At 38.8% G+C, this 21,520-nt stretch overlaps 1 protein-coding gene across 7 annotated transcripts in view; it reads right to left on the bottom strand.

Annotated features, from left to right (window-relative positions):
* Positions 1-21,520, bottom strand: part of DENND1A (DENN domain containing 1A) — a 541,250-nt gene that overhangs the window by 342,786 nt on the left and 176,944 nt on the right. For 5 of the 7 annotated variants that reach the window (XM_067743356.1, XM_067743357.1, XM_067743358.1 and 2 more), the window contains exon 5: positions 18,135-18,254. In XM_067743356.1, the coding sequence (XP_067599457.1) occupies positions 18,135-18,254 (120 nt within the window). Of the gene's footprint in view, positions 1-11,069; positions 11,127-18,134; positions 18,255-21,520 lie in introns of those variants that run through there. The other 2 variants (XM_067743355.1, XM_067743362.1) reach the window with 2 other exon arrangements.

Genomic DNA, 21,520 nt, shown 5'->3' with positions numbered 1-21,520 from the left:
GGTGGCGCAGTGGTTGAGAGTCCGCCTGCCCATGCAGGGGACACGGGTTCGTGCCCCGGTCTGGGAAGATCCCACATGCCGCGGAGCGGCTGGGCCCGTGAGCCATGGCCGCTGAGCCTGCGCGTCCGGAGCCTGTGCTCCGCAACGGAAGAGGCCACAACAGTGAGAGGCCCGCGTACAGCAAAAAAAAAAAAAAGAGCCCACCACTTTGATGGTCTTAGCTGAGAAAACTTCCTAGAAGAACGAGAAACTGAAATAAGAGGAACAATATCCAGAATGCAAAGCGCTAAACATACTAACATTTATCAGGGGACTCGTAACCAGCATTTGTTACAGAGGATTTTAAGATTAATAGCTAAAATGAAATTACATTTAAAGCATATTTAAACTAATCTACGTTAGTTTGTACACACACACAGAATCTCAAAAACAGTCACTGAATAAAACTTCTGATGCTAAACAACTGTTTGCTGATTCTCCTTTTACAAAGTAAAAACCTGAAGATAAATAATCATCACAAAGCTGCACACTGCTGACATCTGGGCCAGATTACATCAAACACTGCCTTCCGGTTCAACATAGCACAAGAGAATAAAAAAAAAAAAAAAAAATCCCAATTTAAACCTGTCCCTAGAGCCATAAAGAATGAAAAACTGCCAAGTCAACAGCTCCTGGGTTTGTGCGTGCGTGTGTACGTGTGTTGGGGGGGCGGGGGGGAGGTGATGTTTTTGTTTGCTTGCTTTTCAGTTTTTACTTCATGCATGTTCAATCCATCTATATACTGTTCTGTCCACCCCCCGCCCCTCCATTCATTGGCTTTGTAATGCTCTGAAAACTTGCACTCCAAATTATTAATGGAACAAACCTCATATCCTAAAGTGCCAAAAGAATTGGCTACTGGTACAGAAACAATTTGAAGGACACCAGCAACTTTTGTTAAGGCTATTGTTTTATAGTTAAATGCCATTCAGAGCAACTTGAACTAGACCCTTCTACTATCAAAGAGAGTAATTCACTGGGTTGCCTAGGATTTGGCAGGCAGGCCATCCTAATATTTATCTGAGGACAACTTTCACCTTTGGCTAGAAAATACTAACACAGAGCTTGAAAATGACCAAAGTAAGGAAAGTAAATACTACGGAAAAAACATAATCTGGATTTGCTGTGGCTATTACTCAAATGATGAAACCTGCAGTATTTTGTTATAACACATTCACATGTATGCTTGTGCACATATAAATATAAAAGAAGCTGAAAACATTTAGTATGTCTTTTAGCTAGAGTATAACATTCCAGCCTTTACCCTAATCTAGAAATGCTTTCAAAAATAAAATCTGAAGGACATAACCAGTTTTCTGCCATATTCTCAAGAAATCTGTTGAATAACTCTGATTTCAGTGTTGCTTTTCATTAGCAAAAGGTAGGAAAAGAGGGATTTCTAGAATTTTCAGAGCTGACTTAAGTTTCAAATTAATTCCCTCATAGACCCTAGAACAGTTAGTGCAGTGAGGGACTAAGAAGGCCTAGCACAAAACACATGTAGGAGAGGAGGGAGAGAAAATAACAAGCAAACTTCGGGCTTCCTTCCTAAGTGTGAGGATTCTTTATTTTCCTATTAAAAATAAATTTTAAAGCATTTATCTTTCCTAAGCCCTACAACTAAGTTCCTATTCTGAATAAGGATAATCTTCAGATATAATAAAACCAAGAGAGAAAACCAGACTTTCAAGCATCTGGGAGTGACAAATTGAGAAAAGAAATGTGGTAAACCACGGAAAAATCTCACTCCAGCTTAGATAGGACCTGTAGCTGAAAGTTATCTTAGGTTTTCAGGTCCCACTCTTCTGAGATGATGAACTCATAGTATCTTTTAATGAGAGGCTCATATCTGCCTTTGATGTGTGAGAGACACTCCCAGCTGGAGGAGAGTACAAGAAAGATCTAAAATATTTGCTTCAGCTGCAAAGAGCTATTAATGAAAGTTTGGAAAATGAGGTAGCATTAGGGGGAAAATCTTTAGAAGAAAAGATGACATACTCTCATTTTATGAACTCTTAGGGGAAAATATTCCCTTAAAATAAAATCTGACAAATAATCTTCCCTCTTCTACACATGAGAGTTGTTCACCCTCCTCCACCTTGTTCAGAGCACATTCTTAAACCCCTGGAATGTAGGAGACAGAAAAAAGGGCTTCATATAATTTGCTATTCACACAAAACACCAAGGTTGAGACTCACATAATAAATAGAGAGGTTATAAAAACCAACGGTTTCATCAGCTCAAATGGGGGAGAGCTTCAGAATTAATACTTGTAAAACAACCTTTAAGTGTGGTTAAGAATGAGAGCACTTACAGTGAAATCCTGTGTGAAACGGAACTCAACACAAGTTCAAAGAATTCTATGTAATTCTCTGTACTGTGTAACGTTCTAAAATTACTAGCAACTTCTTAACTGACAAAAAGCAAGGAAAAATAGAATCTGGCTTTCTTAATCATCTATTTATCTAAATATATTTTCTAACAATCTAATCTACTCTTAGTATAGCGCATAGGCACAGAAAACAACCATCATTTCCATAGGCTAATAAAGATTTTCTATTGTATTTAGAGTTTGGGTCTTCAGAGTAACTACATTCCCTGTATGAGCAGGGAGAGTCTTAGACTCAGCAAAGTATTTGAGACCTTTTCTTACGACTCCCTCTGATAGAGGGTAGGAGAGAAACAAATGATGAAAATAAGTTCCTTTCTGAAAAACAATTCTGTGTTTCTAACGCCTAAATCAGGTGTTTCAGATAACATTTTTACCTATATGTTAACAACTTTACAAAGTAGATCTCATTATCTTTATTTTATAGATGTGGGAAATGAGGATCAGAAAAAGTTAAGTGATTTGATTTGTCATGTGGCTAATTTGAATCTAGTTCTGACTAAATCTAAAAGCTTTGTGTTAGAACTTTAGGTAATTAAAATATGAGGGCATCATCTACCTTCTGTGGGAGTAATAAATGCTGTAAGGTAAGGGTTTTGAGGAAGAGATATTATATGTGTGTGTGTGTGTGAACGGGCAAATACTGAGACTGGGAAATAAGTTTCCTTTACCACTTTTATTCATTCAACAAATACTTATGGAGCACCTACGATAGATCAGGTTCTCTCATGCGTTCTCTTTTAATCACATCTAAATTCTTATAAAGTCTCTAGGAAATTATATAATTTCTCTTCGTAGAGTTTCCATATTCCTAGCCTATGTGCCATTGATTCTTAGGCCAATGTGACATTCCTTTTTCTCCTCACACATGCCTGATTGAAATCACACCAAACCTCAGCAGCTTTTAGAAGTGATAAGTTTGCTGGAGTATTTATGTTAAAAATAACAACTTCAACAGCATAACTGGAAATAAATATTATATTCCAACAACCAAAATTTAACAAGTAGTCAAGTAGACAGAGATATAGACTGATATGATTGTATATCTCAGGATGACAATTGATAACCAAGATAGCTTTCCTAGCCACCATCAACATGATACAGTATTAAAATAAATCAACTTTGTAAGCAGAATAACTGCTTTCTCTTTCTAGTCTGATTAACTTATTCATTTTTTCTAAACATTCTATTTGCCTCCCTGTCTTTAAATTCACATAATGTAGTCTTTGGATTAAAGATGAAAACCAGAGAAAATATTAGTCTCTAGTCTCAATTACTATGCTGCTTTGCAGGGGCAGCAAATCATTAAGGACTTTTCTTAAGATTCCTTTTGATAGAGAACAAGGGAGAAGAAACTGCTTAACATCCTCATGCCTCAGTTTCCTCAACCAGTAAAATGAAGAGATATCCTGACTATCCCTTCAGCTTGATAGAAACTGAAATTTGTTAAGTAAAACTCCAGAGTGGATGCTGAGTACCATCCAAAAATGTGTTGTTCTATGTTTGAGCAACACAACACCGATGAAAAGATTAAAACAAGGGTTTTGAAGAAAGAAGGGAAAGGCCAGAATCATCGCCATCAAAAAGAAAGTGCAGGGCTTCCCTGGTGGCACAGTGGTTGAGAGTCCGCCTGCCGATGCAGGGGACACAGGTTCGTGCCCCGGTCCAGGAAGATCCCACATGCCACGGAGCGGCTGGGCCCGTGAGCCATGGCCGCTGAGCCTGCGCGTCCGGAGCCTGTGCTCTGCAACGGGAGAGGCCACAACAGTGAGAGGCCCGCGTACCGCAAAAAAAAAAAAAAAAAAAGAAAGAAAGTGCAGTCATTTTCTCTTTTTCCTTATGCTGAGAGAGAATTCTGAATTGTCTACCCCAGCCAGAACACTAGGAAGATGTGTCCAATTCAGGCCACAGTGTTGCTTTTGGAGTGAAGGGGTATCGCAGTGCTCTGGAGTTCAGTTTCCTCTGCACATACACAAACACAAGTGCACAGCGCCCCAACGCTGTTTGTCCCCTCGGCTTCACAGCCCTGCCAGTTGGCAAACCCAAGCCAGGAAGTTGTCAATTCCAATTGCGTTTAAGGCCATGTAGTCTTATTAAAGAAGCCTTGCTGGTTAAGGGGCGTCCTCTGTTTCCAAAGCATGGGAAAAAAAAAAAAAAAGGGCTCTGCTTAGATTGGAGCTGGCAACTTTCACTGACTAGAGTTTTCAAAGAGCTATGAATGAGTTTAACAAAGGAGGTCTGTGGCTAGTTTCTGGCTGAAGTCCATGTCAACAGTTTTTAAGGTCACAGGCCACACTAACTAACATTTATTCCCAGCAGACCCTGTTCTAAACACAAGCTGTAAGTAGTACAAATTTGGAATTTTTCTGTAATCCCTTGAGATATTCCTGATCCTTCCACATGTTTCTGCTCAATTAGAAACAATTCTCACTTTGCACCACAAGAGAGGCCGTGCTCAGCAATCTCAGTCCATCCTTAGGGTAGATGAACAAAAACCTGGCAAATCAAAGGGCTCAAGTGGGGAAGGGAAGGAATTCAGCTGGATCACACTGAAAAGTGCAGACAGCTCCCCAGGGGCTCAGTTTGTGAAAGCATAAAACGGGTTATGACAGAGATCCTGAGGCCATAAAAAGCAGGTTTGAGGCACGAATTGGGAATAGGTTCCTAGTCCTTTCACACAAATACAACAGAAATTTCTGAGAAAATTAAAAGGTCAACTAGGTGAGTGTAAAACAATGATAATCTATAGGATAGGTGCTAAATATCCCACTGTGAAATTAATGCAATCATTTCTCAATTAAGATGAACTCTTACTCATTTTTAATGTTTCTAAAATCAAGATGCTTCGTGAAATCAATCTGAAAATTCAATACAGCCCCTTTTTTCCCCCTGAAAATCTGTTTTTACCTCTACGGTACACTTTATAGCTGATAGCATTTTTAAATCTTGCAAGGCAACATGGGAATAATTACTTGGAATTGAGCACCAAAAATCTCATTTAATCTTCACGGCTACTGTGGGAAGTATTTTCTGTTTTTATGGATGAGGAAACTGAGGCTCAGAAAGATGAAGTGACTTTCTTCCATTCCTATGGCTAGTAAGTAGTAGAACGAAAATTTGAAACACAGGTCTTATTCCAGAGCTCAAGTCCATTCTGCAAACTTAGGAGGAGAAAAACACATACTAGAGCATCAGTGGTCATTTTGGTAGTTAAAGTACTACCATTTGTGGCATCCTATACTGGGAATCATGTTCTATATGAAGGTAGTTATCATTTTTCCAAATTAAAAAACACATAAACTGTGGTGCAATAAATATTTGGATTGAACTTGACAGGATAAAACTGCAAGAACTACTTCATTAAAAAATACAAAAAAGAAAATTTAAAACACCCGTGATCCCATTACCTAACTAGTCTCATTGTTAATGCTTTGATATTCAACCACCAGGTTTTTTTCCTATAAATTTCTTACAAAATAGAGATATCATATATGAAAATTCATCTCTTGCTTTTTTTGCATAACACTATGTCCTAGATATTTTCCATGTCATTAATCACCGAAAACATAACTGTAATGGTATTAACCTAGCTATCTCCCTCCATTAATTGTTTCTAATTTTTCATTCTATGTGCTATAATTGACATCCTCATACATGTATCTATACATATATTTGAGTTTTCCTTAGGAGATTCCAAAAATGGGAATAATTTTAAAAGTTTTGAATATACATTGCCAATTGTTTTCCAGGAATGTTGCATCATTTTCCACCCTGACCCACAGTGTGTAAGTGCCCACCTCATGGTCACCAAGTATCATCTTCAAGTTGATGTGACCAGGCTCACATAGATTTGGTTATATACATGCCCACACAAATCACATCTATGACAATGACATGTGTATGTTACAACTGGTCTATCCTTCTTTTGACAACTCCTGCACTATGTAATGTTGTAAGGTACCAGTGACTACCTTACCAAGATTTTTTGCCTATATTATCTCTAGTCCTCACCCCAAAAAAAGCAGATATGAGGAAATTAAGGCTCAAAAAGAGTAAATGGAGCATCTAAAAGCACACTTCTACATCAGCTGGAATAGGATTCAAGTCCTGCTCTGACTCCAGACCATGCTCTTCATGCCATGCCACCTTACAGCTCATTTTACGTCAGAGATGATCAACTTGCCTCTTCCAACCCCAGCACTGTCTTTCTCCAGCAATGCCTCTTCAGACAATGAGGCCAGACTAATCTTTAGGGAAATAAAGAGGGACAACACCTAGATCTCACAGACTTTGTGAACGGAGAATAGCAAGCTGCATGTCTTCTTTAAAAAGCAAGACGGGGAAGCAGTGTAGGACTAGAAGCATGCTTATACACAGCTGGCAGAACCATAAAATGGCATAGCCACTTTAGAAAACAATGTGGCATTATCCAATAAAGTTGAAGATGTATGTACCCAAGACATTTGGCTATTCAACTCCTAGGTCCATACACCAAAGAACCTAGTGCCTTTGTGTACCAGGATATCTGTTCAAAAATGTTCATTAAAGCCGTGAATTGGAAACAGCCCAAATGGCCACCTACAGTTGAATGTATGAACAAACTGTAGTATGGTCATACAATATGGAACACCTATATAGCAAAGAAAAGAAACAGCATAGATAAATCTCAAAAATTAAGCAAAAGAAGACTTAAAATAACAATTCCAAATTGTATAATTCAATTCATACAGGTTCCAAGCCAGACAAAACCATACCATATTACTCAGGGATACATACATAGGCGAAAATATTATTCTGGGTGCTGGAAATTTCTTAACTTAGTGATTACTTGAGTATTTGCTACGTAAATCTGTACTTATGTGAGTATATATAATATATATGTACACTTATGTATACATACTTATGTGTGTACATATAGTTAAAATCAGTGCTCTTTCTCTTTGCAGGTTACAGTTCACAGTTTACAAAAGAAAGGCACAGGGTTGTAGTTAAACACTTACACGGTAGATATAACACACGAAGAAATTTATCAAGTGCTGTTTTATTAGTCATCACAACAAAATTCTCAGTTAGTACTATCCTCAATTCACCACTGAAATAACTGAGACAAAGATGAATGATGGGGGGACTCCCCTAGTGGTGCAGTGGTTAAGAATCCACCTGCCAACGCAGGGGATGCAGGTTCCATCCCTGGTCCGGGAAGATCCCACATGCTGCGGAGCAACTAAGCCCGTGTGCCACAACTACTAAGCCTGTGCTCTAGAGCCCGCCAGCCACAACTACTGAGCCCACATGCCACAACTACTGAAGCCCGCGCACCTTGAGCCCGTGCTCCGCAACAAGAAGCCCGCGCACCACAACAAAGAGTAGCCCCCGCTCACCCAAGCTAGAGAAAGCCCGCGTGCAGCAACGAAGACCCAACGCAGACAATAAATAAATAAATAAATAGATAGATATTCCTTTAAAAAAAGAAAAAAGATGAATGATGGGTAAAAATATTTTATATTATTAATCCAATTTTTAAGATAAAAAGAAATCAAATATAGTACCAATGTTCATTCCAATTTAAGTACTACATCTGAGGAGAGGACAAAGTCAGGGAGTCCCATTGTATGAAAGTTAAACTATCTCTTCAAATAAAAAGACCTGGAATTATAATCTCTGGAGAATTTTAATAAAGAGAAAAACGATAAAAACAAGTATTGTTTCCAGTAGTTAGGGAACAATGGCTACCTTTACTTAATGAGGATAATCAACATTTAGTATATTTCCACATACTAATAAAAAAGAAAAAGTACAAATTAAAAATTTCTTTAAAATGATAATGAAAATTACTATATATGTGTTTTTTTTTTTTAAAACATGATGGTAAAAATCCTAGCTCAGCAGAAAACTGGACACTAGCAAATATAGTTTCTTTAGAGTCTTTTTGACTTGGGTTTTTTTTGTGTGTGTGTGGCTTTTAGTTTTTTATCCCCCCAAAAAACTTGTCATTTTCTTATAGGACTAGAATTTAAAAAATAATTTTTTAAAGGAAACCAGTCATTAGGAGCTCAGGCAAAAAAACTACAGGACACTGAATTTCACTCAACTTCTTTTTCCACCACACGTTTAAATAAGTTTTAAAATGTCAAGTTTTTTTTAGAGCCCAGCATTTTTGCTGCATTTTGGGCTCATTAATACACATAAAGAGCTAGTTAAAATACCAGACTGAATAAATGAACAATGGGACAATTAACCCCACATACAAAGCTCCACCCACCTTACTTCAAAGACATCTGAAATACAATGGATTAGAAACCATAAATAATGCCTCTCAGAATTAATTTTGTAATAAATATTGTTTTATATTATAGATAAGGGATTAAAAGTCTCCATAGTGGCAGTCTAACACTTGTGAATTGAGTTAGAGGACAATTGCCCTTAGTTTTGCTGAAGGTTACTGGTAGTTACATGTCCCATGAATGAGAAATAAACACCTATTCAATTTCCATTGCATACTACAGCACAGAACTTAATTTTACCTACAACGTTTAAAAATTCCCTAAGTTATCTCTACATAAAGTTTTAAGATGCATATACTTTCTTTTCATTCAGAATGTAATATATTAAAAATCAAAATTTATATTGCTATGTAACTTTAAAAGTATTCCCTATATGCTACATTATTTTTGCAATTTACAACACAACTCACACTAATAAAAAGGATTACTTTGAAGATATGTCAAAGTGAAAATAGGAAAAGGAAAAGTAAACTAAATACATTATTTGTCATTTGATTTAAATAAGACTTTTGATACTATTTCCATACTTTTATGTTCACTTTTCATAAGTTAATAATTATTCTTCATTGTCAAGAATTGGGTAATAGCTCACACGTTAAGATAAAAAGTAGTTGAGCTTTTCTTTTAAACAAAAATACCAAAGTAATTAGCTGAATGACAAATTCACTGGAACAAATCCATTTTTTAAAAGCATGTTAAGTCTTAGCAAGAAATTTTTTTTTAAGATAACTAAGAGCTTCTTCCCTTATAAATCAATCTCACAAAAATAAGTTATACAGTCAAAAAGATTCTCAGGAAAGAATATTTAATGATATGGAAAGATGCTTGCTTACAATATGATAAATGGAAAAGCTAGGTAGAAAACTATATCTACAGCATGATCCCAATCCAAGGAAAGAAACACATCTAGTCATTATTAGAGTCATAAGATGATAGACTGCTTTTCTTACTTTTCTGAAATTTTCTGAAGTCTTCTAATGAGGAAGTATATCTTCATAATCTCAAAAAAATTACAGCTTAAAAATAAGTGACTCATAATTGATTGTAAGAATTGTGGGCTCTTCAAACTTCAGATGGCATAATGAGTTTTCTGTTTGAAATGATGTAAAGAGGCACACTATTATCTCAGTCTTCCGGGGCCTTTCCACGAGGGATAAATGTTAGGCCTCCTACTGCTTCTAAAACTGATCATTGGAAGGGCCAGAAAACCTAAATTCAGTCTCTTCTTTGTATTCACAAATCTATCTTGCTCTTAAAATAAGAGTGCAGCTTAGATCCAAAGGGCAATTTTAGGTGTGAAGCATATTGAGTTATTTTCCTTTCTACCCCCTGCCCAGTGAAAAGCAAAGATAAGGCTCAAATAAATACATTCTGCTTATTGTTGCTGTTGTAGGAAGGTGGTTTGCTTGCAGGGAGGTCCAATAAAAATTGCTGACACTCAGACTCAACCAAAAAGCACCAACTGGCCTCTCCTATAGAATGTTTTCCCTGTCTCCCAAAAAGCGTCCCTCATATGGAATTCTTAAGACTCTCCTTCTCTCAGAAAGCAGGATCAGTTTTACTGGTTTTCCATTCAAACATACCCTGCATCAGATTTAAACAAAACTGTATCATTTTCTTTATAATAGTATGGTTGGATTGTCCACACAGACTGCAATGACGCTGGCCAAAAGCGGATGTGACTTTTTGATGCTAACTGGAGGTTACTGAGTCCTGAAAAACCTTAGTCACAGGTGGTCTCGGGCTTATTCTCCTGAGTTGGAAAAATCATTGCCATATCCTGGACAAGACTCTGGATTGGGGGTCAGAAGATTGCTATTAGCCAGCTAAAGAACTTGGAACAGGTCTCAATTTCATCATATATAAAATGAGGATGGGCTGTAGTACATTATTCTTAAGAGCTCTTTAAACTCACCTCTGAGATCATTCTGCAAAGGCAAACAACTGATCATGGCTCTTTTATCTAAATATATATGAAGAGAAACAAACTTTTTTCTTTTTGCGGTACGCGGGTCTCTCACTGTTGTGGCCTCTCCCGTTGCGGAGCACAGGCTCCGGACGAGCAGGCTCAGCGGCCATGGCTCACGGGTCCAGCCGCTCCGCGGCATGTGGGATCCTCCCGGACCGGGGCACAAACCCGTGTCCCCTGCACCAGCAGGAGGACTCTCAACCACTGCGCCACCAGGGAAGCCCAAGAAACAAACTTTTGAAACCCGTAAAGCTTGCTTGGTGGCAAGAAAATAAAACTTGAAGTTTTGAATCAGACACAAAATAAAGGTATGGCAATAAGCCCAAAGCAGTTGAGAGTATGAGCTCTGGTTTGGATTTTAGGTTCCAAACCAAATTCCTTCACTTACTCTTTGTGAGATCTTGGCCAAGTCACTGTATCTCTTTCAGTCTCCAGCCCTTTATCTCTACAAGGGAGATAATTTCATAAGGTTGCAATAAGAATAAATGAGAATTATATAAACCACCTGGCATATTAAATAAATGCTGATTCCTCCCTTCCATTCCAAATCCTCTATAGTGAGCTCTCCTGCCTTAACTCTATCCATCTACAAAACGGTATAACATTAGCCATCAGCAGCAGTTGCTAGAGGCAGCAAGATGAATAAGCTATGGAGGGGAAACAACAAAAAAGTGCACTTCTGGAGTTCCTAGGGCGGTTTCACTTGCTGCCCTACACTAAGCTTCGTGAGCATTAGGAAAATGAATGCTCTGCCTTCAAAACAGAGTGAGAAGATACCATGTCTATTGTAATGCCCAACTCATTCAATCTCAAAATGAGAATTTTCTTTTAGCCAAAGTCTTGGATTTGCAAATACTCACAACTCACAGGCTGGTTTCCTTTGTAAAGGACCAGGAGGAGAAAAGAAGCTTTCTCCTATGGTGGGCGGCCCTGAGGCTGGCTGCTGGTGCAGAAGACACACCTGTCCTTCCAACTGTCCAGCTTCCCAGCCCCTCAAACAGCAGGCTGCTAGGAGAGCAAGGGCAATTTTATTTATCTTCCTTTCTCCTCTTTAAAGGTGATTTTCTTAAAACTGTACAGCTTGTTACTATTGTTGAGTTGTGACTCCCTAGAGGATTATACATTTCTAAGCATGAAAGCATCTGTGTGGCAATAAAACATGCAACATTCCCCAACCACTTCATTTTTTTTAATTAAGAAAGAAAAAGTTACAGCCTCCCACAAAGTGATGTTCTGATGAACACATCCCCCTGCAAGCCTTTCAAAATACTCTGAGAAAGGGCCCTAGGCCTAGTAAACCAGAGCCTCTGCAAGCCCCATCCCATGGGTTCAGTTTCTGACAGAGCCATGTGCCAGGACCCACAATGAGTGGAGTTATAATCTGCGTAGCAGTCAGGCCTTCTCCCAGTTGACCATCCAGAAAACAACATTGTACCCATCGTACTTTTAAGAGAAGGAATTAAAAAGAAACCAAACAGCCCCAGAGAGATGGAAACACTTGAAAACCAGAGGAAAGTCTTCTGTTAAATAGTATGAAAGATCCAGGTTTCCCAAATGGCATTTAAGGCATTGGGAAGAAAGGCTGATTTCTCCCAGAGGGGCCCCAGCTTTGATGCCCAAACTGCCCTCAAACATCAGGCTGTGCATTTTTGTATAGCAGGATACCCTCAGGCGAGACAACCATAAATAGCTTAAAACAAGAATAGGAGGTTCCATCTGTTTCTGGAGTATTTCAGCAGCACCTGCTTTCAAGGTAAAAATCTGGGAGCTGTCCCCACAGCCTTCCTTCCCAACTCCCTTCCCCATCCCCCATAGACTTATTTTAAACCAAAGCAGCTAAAACACAATCCAAAAGGGCTTCTGCCACTGCACCTGCCTAAGGAAAGAGTCCTTTGATTTTTCTCCTAAACTGTATGTGTTGGAACAGTTAGAGAAGCCAAAGTTCTCAAAACCAGACTCTATTACTTCTAGCTTCTTTTTCTCTGTGAAAACTGAGCTTTCCTGTTTATAGTAGAAATGAGCACAATACAGATGAAAAAAGGATGCGACAGTTGTTCCTGCCATTAAGACAGAAAGTGTTCCAGAAGGAGGATGGTTCTCACTTAACACAATTAACGTTTAAACATAAGCCCACATGCCAATTTGCATGGGAAGAAGGACAATAACTCCCCAACGAGGGCCAAGGAACATATTTCATTAAGGTATAATTTAAAAAAAAAAAACAACTAAAGTTGAGGCTTGAAAATTCCAATCTAAATCAGGTGTTACTCCCAAAGTGATGTGCAGCATCCCTCTAACAATAACCAGAAAATCCCAAGCCTGTGTAGATAGCAATTTCATGTACAAAAGCCACTTTACCCTTGGTGTAAAAACAATATTTCTAACGCCTGCCCCAGACCATCGCATGGCACACCATTTTCTATGGGATAAATCCAAAATCTTGAGCATGTCCCACAAGGGCTTTCACAGCCTGGCCCCAAGACTTTTATGGCATCATCTCTTGCTATCACCCTATCATCAGAATTCTCATCATTCTTTCATCTTGCTATACCTTTCATTTCTCTGGGCCTTTGTGTACCAGTTCTCACTGCCCAGAGAGCTTTTCTCCCTTTCTCCTCTAGGCAAGCCCCCATTGATTCTCTAAGACCCAGTTTAACTGGAACCCATTAAAAGCAACACTTTCTCTAATTCTCCAAGTCAGACATGGGCGCTGCCTAATCTGTTACCCCAAAGAACCCTACACATACATATTTTTTAAAATAGCACTTATCACATTATATTTTAATTACTTGTTTACAGAGTCCCTTCCCAAAGATTAAGTGGCTCCTAAGACAGTAAGGGTAGTAGAAGTGAAATGGGAAGTGGGTATCAAAATCAGAGGTGGCCTGGGAACAGTGCACCCAGAAATATATTCAATTTTATATTTGGTAAAGGACAAAAAGTATACATTGTTTTCAGTTTGTAATACCAAGTTCAGAAAATTCAGCTCACCAAAATCTTGGATGAATATGACATCTGAAAGGTTCTCACATGGAGCGCTGGGGCTAGATCTGTGTCTATTTTATGGGACCCCGAGGTAAATAAAGGCCAAAGACCACGTGTTATACATTGCTCATTCCTGGTATATACTAGATACAAAGATACTAATTGAATAAAAACTTTAAATGTTAAACTAAAAAAATTTTAGATACCATCTTGATGAAACAAGTTATTTCTTCCCGAAATGTATAATAGGTTCTGAACAATCCTATTTGGGTATAAAGATAGTTACTCAAGCTTTCTCAAGAGCTGAAATAAGATCCCTATATATACAGGGAAAAATTGTAGAACACAAATATTTTTAAAGTTCCTTTATAAAGAGTAAAGAAATTTAATATTGTATGGCTTATCTTCCATAATCTACTCCCCCCAACCCCAAGCAATACAGTTATGGGTTTGAACTCTGGCATTCCTTCTGTTCATCCAAAACCAGAAGTTGGCTATAAATAGCATATTTCATTACAGTTTAAGCCTTGATGGGGCATGTGTTATTTGGGCAATAGAAGCCACAAAAAAAGTGATTTAGGTCACTCTGTCTTATGATATTTGAAAGATTTCAGAGGTAAATACTTATTATATCTTAGATTCAGATGGTGCTATCTAAAAATGCTAAAATACTTTCTCAGATTCCTGGGTTTATAATGAAGAACAACTAACTTACCCGTAACTCCTGTTCTCCTAGCTGGTGCTTTTAATCTAGTATTAACTAGATTATTTAACTAGCAGCTAGTTAAATAATATAATGGTGACTCTCAAGGTAAATTAAAATGCTTTAATAGAGAGAACCAGTCAATTGTGGGAAGAAATAGTGCATTTGACTTTATATACCACGGTACTTTCATTAACAAGACTTATACTTCAGTACAACTACATCTCTGTCAAGGTTAGCTGGTGACAAGAGTTCAAACCAACTTTGAAAAAATGTTTAAAAATAAACTCAGAGGGCTTCCCTGGTGGCGCAGTGGTTGAGAGTCCGCCTGCCAATGCTAGGGGACGTGGGTTCATGCCCCAGTCTGGGAGGATCCCACATGCCGCAGAGCGGCTGGGCCCGTGAGCCATGGCCACTGAGCCTGTGCGTCCGGAGCCTGTGCTCCACAACAGGAGAGGCAACAACAGTGAGAGGCCCGCATACAGCAAAAAAAGAAACAAAAAAACTCAGAGATTCGATCTTTCATAAAACAAGTATTACTAACTGTCTACTATGTGCAGACATTCTTAAATACACTTTGGGTGTATTTGTGAACAAAACAAACAAAGGTAAGAATTCCAAGCCTTCATGGAGCTTACATTCTAGGGGGAAGGACAATGCCCCTCACAATGAACCTAATAAGTTATACTGAATAAAGGATGTCTAAGAACCTTTCATTGTGAAATTAAGTTCAAATTTTGTAAATACTGATGACCTAGTCCTTTATGGACATAATGTCTGTCCGCTGTGTCATTGAATCTCCACTGTGACACTCAAAGGTGCACCTCTTATGACTAACATGAATTGTTTGGTAATATGAACCAATAACTGGATTTCATATTTTCTCTTTGAACTAGTGTCCAATGTGGCCTGTCCTCTCACTCAGAGCCCTCAGTATCCGTTTCCTGTTCTTCCAACCGAATGGAACGGATCTCCCTGTCTCTGAAGGCCATGCACACAATATCTTGGTCGAGCACTACACTAAGTGCTGGGGATACAGAGTTGTTTAAGACACAGTCTTTACCCCTAAAGAGTTAACCGTTCAATAGGAGAAAGACAAAGGAAGATCAAGGCTTAAGAGTGTGTAACTGAAGTGTGCAAAGCATGCTGGGTGCATCTAGAGGATGGGATGATTACCTCTGCCTGGAGAAGGCTACTCTAAGAAGTGGCCAAGCTGAGTCTGGGAGGATGGGTAAATGTGTGAAGGCAGAAAGGTCCAGTCGCTCATATGAGCCAGGAAGCATATGAGCTTGGGACAGCAGCCAGAAAGAAAGTGACCCTAAGAAGTTAATCCTAGAACAGTGGAGGCTATGTCTGCATGGATGCCATCACTAGGAACTACCTCCCTCATGGGAAAAAATGGAAAACAAAAGTAAAGGTGGCTTCCGAGCAGACTTGAGCTATAGTACTAGGCACACTGAGAAAGATGACTGGACCTCAAGACACAGGTTAACTAAAGGAAGGAGACCAAACAGCAAAAGAGGATGATACTTATAATGTAACCCAGACCCAAATCCCACCCACGTTCTCTTGGCAGACTTCTCCACTCTCCACTGGACATGTCACCAACCAGTCATCCAGGGTTAACAGAAACCGTTCCACTCATATGCTAGTCTCGGCCCAGCAATGTTTCCAAACCAAGCACAGGGAAAGTGCCATTTTGTGTGCCCTGTATATAAGCAAAAGGTGGATAAGATAAAGAGAGCCTTCCGCCCTCATGTTAAATACCCATGAAATTCATGTCCCAGGATTCACAGAAGACTATTTTTAACTACAGCCACTATCCTCTGGCACTAGATTATCAACAGTAAGAAGACATTATGCCATGGGGTCGTTCTATGTGTTATATATAGCATATTATAGCATAATCATCTGTCTCCCCAGCTCGTCTTGGGAACTCTTCAAGGACAGGGACTAGCTAATAGTAGGCGTTCAATTAAGGGCTGACAAACAAATGAATGAATTAACCCACCAAATTTTTTTCCATAGTTCCAAGCTAGTATAACAGACAGAAAACACACAAATTGCTGTTATTTTTCATTCTAAATGATGACAGCAAGAGGCTATTCAACTAGCTTCTCGCAAACATGAAGTCCATGGCCCTACATGTAGACACACAGAGTCAAACGCCAGAATCGGATGCGAGCAATCTTTAAACTTAAATTTTTAAATAAACAGATTTCCACTCTCTGAAATTTGCTGAGAGAATGCAATAATGGCAATTCAAGAGTCCCCTTTCCCCCAACACACACATCCAAGCTTTGAAAGAAACATCACAACCCAAAACACCATGGGACAAAAACCTTTCTGCAAAACTTCAAGAACGTGGTTTAAACCCTCATCTCCTTTGAATGACTACATAAATATGCAGTGTCCTAGCCAAGGCTGAAATATACCATTAGACAAAAATGGAAGAGAAAATTTTCTTGAAAAAAACACTGTTAAATAAAAAGTAAGTAGTAATTTACGTCAGAGTCTAATACCCTGGGCAGGCAATCCTTGGGCCTAGACTACTGAGGTGTGCGTGAGCACAGCAGCCTCACAAGCAGCCGGCTTTGTCCCTTCTTCTTAAGGCCTTTCCAGCGGTTGTTCTCTAGGGCCCAAATTAGATGCTATGCTTGATGAAGAAGAAAGTTGATTTCACTGATTAAAAATAATAATGATAATAAGATTTGTGTAGAGAAACGCAGAAGTAGCAGTCCCGACTGACAGTTATCGAGCTCAGGCACTTCAAAAGTCAGCCCTCACCCGCTCATGGTGTGAGGGTGTGTGTGTTTGGGGGGCAGGGGCGGTCTCTTCCTAGTGAGGAGGAGAAGAAAGTGCAGAGACTAGTACACCAGAGAACTACCCTTTCTGGAATTCATAGAGGGTCTGGCCTCTTATCCCCAGCCCCAAGCCTGGGGACCCGGGTTTTGTCAGGGGCGCCTCCCTGCTGTCCTGCCCTGAGCTGTTGCACATGAGCAGAGAGAGACAGGAGGCAGGCCCCTCTGACACCTACTTAACCGAGGCAGATGGGGAGGAGGGTGTGTGGGATGCCTTTACTTCCCCCTCAGGAGGCTCCCAGCAGGAGCCCAGAGCCAGCAGCTCCAAAATCAGATTTCCACACATCCTCCCACCCCAGAACATGCCTTACGTCTCTGGCAGGAGGAAATGGAGCAGTAAGCAAGTATGATTCTAGTGTATGAAGGGGGTTTTAGAAGACCTAAAGAAGCCTTCTTACAGGATTCTGCACTTTTTTCAAACCTCTACAGAGGGAGCCAAGTTGGGAAACAGTTACTCACTCATTGACCCAAAGGGGGCAGGGGTGTTACTCTGAGAAGGACACAATCAGTGTCTGCAAGACGTCCTGAGCTACAGGCACATACTTTATTAATAATCTTACATACACAAAATGTCCAAGGGAAAGCCTAACAGGCTAATTTCTGACAGCTCCAGATAACAGCAGGAGGAACTGAAGCCATGCTGATTCTCCAGCTTCTACACACTCCCCAGAAGCAATGATCCCTTTTCCCACCCAAGGGATGTGATACAAATAAATAAATACAATTATCTGTAGAACTTAAAGTGCAAGGACAACACTGTGAAGTCCTTCGCCCCAAGTGCAGTGACTTTTGGGAAACAGATAGGAAAATAAAAGAACAGCTGGAAAATTTAATTACAGAAGAACAACGCAAATGCTGACATTGTTTCACAGAACTAGCCAATAGCCAAAGCCATTTTCCTTACCTTAAGATACAGAAGCAACTCTTGGCTCCTGAAGATAAGCGGCAGAACCCGAATCTCTGTTTGCTGTCAATGTCAGTGAGCACAAACGTGAAGTTCTGGCCAACTTGGCTAACTGAGAGGCTGCGGCAGAGACAGAACAAAGGGGAAAATGAATGTGCAGTAAGTTTCCTGATAAAGTATCTAATCACAACAAGTCGTTGAACCTGTAACATTTCCTTTCTCAGTGGAATTCTTTATAAATGAACTTAAAATTTACACACTTCAAGGGAACAGACTGTGAGCTAGTATTTAAAAACAAAAAAATGACAGCAAGCAGTGACCACGTCATCACAGCTACCAAACCTCCTACTTGCTGAGCTCAGGCAGGTGTCCCTGTTGATCACTGCATCCAGTTCTGAAAGGTGCATTCTATTAACCTCATTTTATAGATGAAGAAATAACCTACAGTGGCACTGCCTAAGGTGCCAGCTGGTAAACTGCAAAAAGCTGAATTTTAAACCCAGACCCATCTGACGCCAAAGCCCTCTCTGCCAGCTCGCTGGTAATGATGCTCACTTGATCATTCCTCTAGTTCAGAAAATAACAGGGATTGCAACAGCAGAATTGAAGTACCAGCCACAAAGTTAGACACTTGATATTATACCATCTCATTGACTCTCCCAGCAACCCTGGAATTTAGAAGATGTTCCCATTTTACAGAAAAGGAAACTATAGAACTGAACAGGTAAATAACTGAATCAAGTTCACAGAGCTACTAAGGGGAGGACCTGGAATTCAAAAGAGGGAAAGGTTAGCTGTTATATTCCTAAATTCCTGTATCTTTCATAATTTCCAAATTTATGAGGAATATATTTTATATCTTACAGGACAGAAATAGCAAATGTCTTATCAATGCAAGGTATTTTCTAAGAAGTGGAAACAAGGTTTTAAAGAAAAACATTTAAGATAAAAGCTAAAAATTCCTGCATCAACACAAAAATCAGCAAACCACACATAAAATAGAAAACATCTGCTTCAAAAAATTAAAAAGCATATTACTAATCACATTAATCTAGAAACTCTTTTTTAAAGTTACAAAATGTTTAAAAATCCACTTTTTAAAATCAGTTTACCAGTTAGCTTAGATTCCTTTTTAAAAAGAAGCTAAATGTTACAAATTCTAATACACAAATTTATGCTAACATGATATTTTAGAATGTGACATTGAATTATTCAAAGGAACTCATTAACTAGTATTGTATCTTATACAGAACATATTTTACAAAATATACTCAAATTGATAAAATATTCAAATTGATGCTCTCACCTATAATCTGTTATAAATTGTCAGTAGAAATGAAAAATCATGGTTCACCAGGCCTTTTCCAAAGGCAGACTGATTGAGTTTTTTGATAGGATGTGAATTAAGTTTTCAAATATGGATAGCCTTTTTTTTCCCTAAAACTCCCTTATACAGGCCACATAAGAAAATTAAAGAGACTTTCAAGGTATTCCAGAACAAAAGGTCAATGGACCCTACTGGTCATATTAAAGGAAACAATTCCAGCCCTCAAGGAGTGGTTAGAGAGTACAAGAAAATAATTCAGAAAGAAAAGAATGTTCCAACACTCCTTTTTTAACTAGGAAGGTGAACAAAAACAAGGTAGCAATTTAAAAGCAATGTGGTAATAAAACAGGTGTAAGTAAGTAATGCTATCCCTCCACCTTACACAAGCCAGGAGAAGGAACATATTTCTATAAAAGTTATAGAGCTGTCAAGGGGACACCAAACTACCTTCTTATGGCTGTTATGTTTTATCTATAAAGCTTGGATACTGTGTTACTATGGTGATTTAATACTATGTTTTAAAGGGGGATTATATGATTAATTTTAACAAGGTTGAGAACTAAAGATGTGTGAGAAACAGGATTCTAGCTCACATAATTAAAGTGATTGGGGAAAAAAGTGGGCCTCATTGGGGGAGGGGGAAAACCTGTATTATTGAAATATTTAAACCAACAGGTCAGGATGATTCTAAGTTACAAATAAGGTCATGCTTTTATGAAATACTATCATGTGATCATGTAAAATATGACTGTTCATTATTTTAACTCAGGGTTTGATTTCACTTCTAGACTGTTTAAAAAGAAGCATCCTAGAAGGAAAGGGTATTGATAGGACTAGATGAAAAGAAAACACCCAGGATTTCTAGGAAAAGGACACAGAAGGAACACAACTTGGTTTGTGATTTGAATGTCATTAATTTCTCTATTATCTTTTCACTACCTTTAAAAAGGCTGAAAATTCTTTCAGCTACATTGTAGGCTCAAAGAAAGATTCATTACTCATTTACTTCGTTCAAATCCCAATTCAATCACTTGCTAACTGGGCCTTAATTTAGCAAGTTACTTAACCTCTAAGTAGCTCAGTTTCTTCTGGAAACTACCACCCAACCCAAAGCATATTTGAGGAATAAGTGAGATAAGCATTTGGTATAAAGGCTAGACCATTGTAGGAACAATTAATAAAAGAGATACAAGCTGCTACCAATCTGAATGAAAACTAAAATTCATGTTAAAATCATCCGTTTGCTTAGAATCTTCCTGACTGACTCAGCTTTGTAATACTTATAAATGGAGGAAGGAAGGCTGCCTTTCAGCAAGGGGGAGTCCTCTGGGTGACCAAGTGAGTTACTCATTCTTACATTAAAGTGAAAAAGATTCTTTTTGGGGTGCCACAACTTAGAAGGGGACACATTATTCTCAGTTGATTCACCTTTTAAATTCCTAGTAGGGTGAAGTACAAGTCATTAAAAGCCCCAGACCATTAAACTCTAAAATATTTTTTCCTTGGACACTCAAATTAACAGTCAAATTGAGTTCAGATTAACTCAAAGGAGTCTGAATCTTCAAGGAATTTGTCATTCCCTCTCTACTATTTCTCCATAAAAAATGACTTTGGGGAAAGAAAGGGTTGGTTCCCTTAAAGGCTGCAGTTTTTGTGATTACCTCCAGGATCAGAATCCGTGCATTTTTTACAGGAATCAGAGATTTCATGGTGATTAAAGGTAGTGGGAATCTTAGAAACCATCTTGTCCAATTCTCTTGTTTCATAGATGGGGAAACTGACGCTCAGGGTGTTTTGTTGTGATGGTGGTTTGGGTTTGCTTTTTTCAAAGTAACCAGGACCAAAATAAAAACCCAAGCCCAATTCTGGTTCAAAGTCCTTTCCATGCTGCACCAAACACGATGAAAACCCTCCGAAGAAGTTGTCAACTCGGTTTAAGGAAATCAGGTATGTGAGGAATTCAAATAGTTGTCTCATCAAACAGACTAACTATACTTCCCACTAAGCAAGAGAAACCAAATTTGAGTTATTTCCAGAATTAAGCCAGGTGACCAGGACC

This window comes from Pseudorca crassidens, chromosome 7 (assembly GCF_039906515.1).
Source record: "Pseudorca crassidens isolate mPseCra1 chromosome 7, mPseCra1.hap1, whole genome shotgun sequence".
Classification (NCBI taxonomy): domain Eukaryota; kingdom Metazoa; phylum Chordata; class Mammalia; order Artiodactyla; family Delphinidae; genus Pseudorca; species Pseudorca crassidens.
This window is presented reverse-complemented; position numbering and strand designations above follow the sequence as displayed.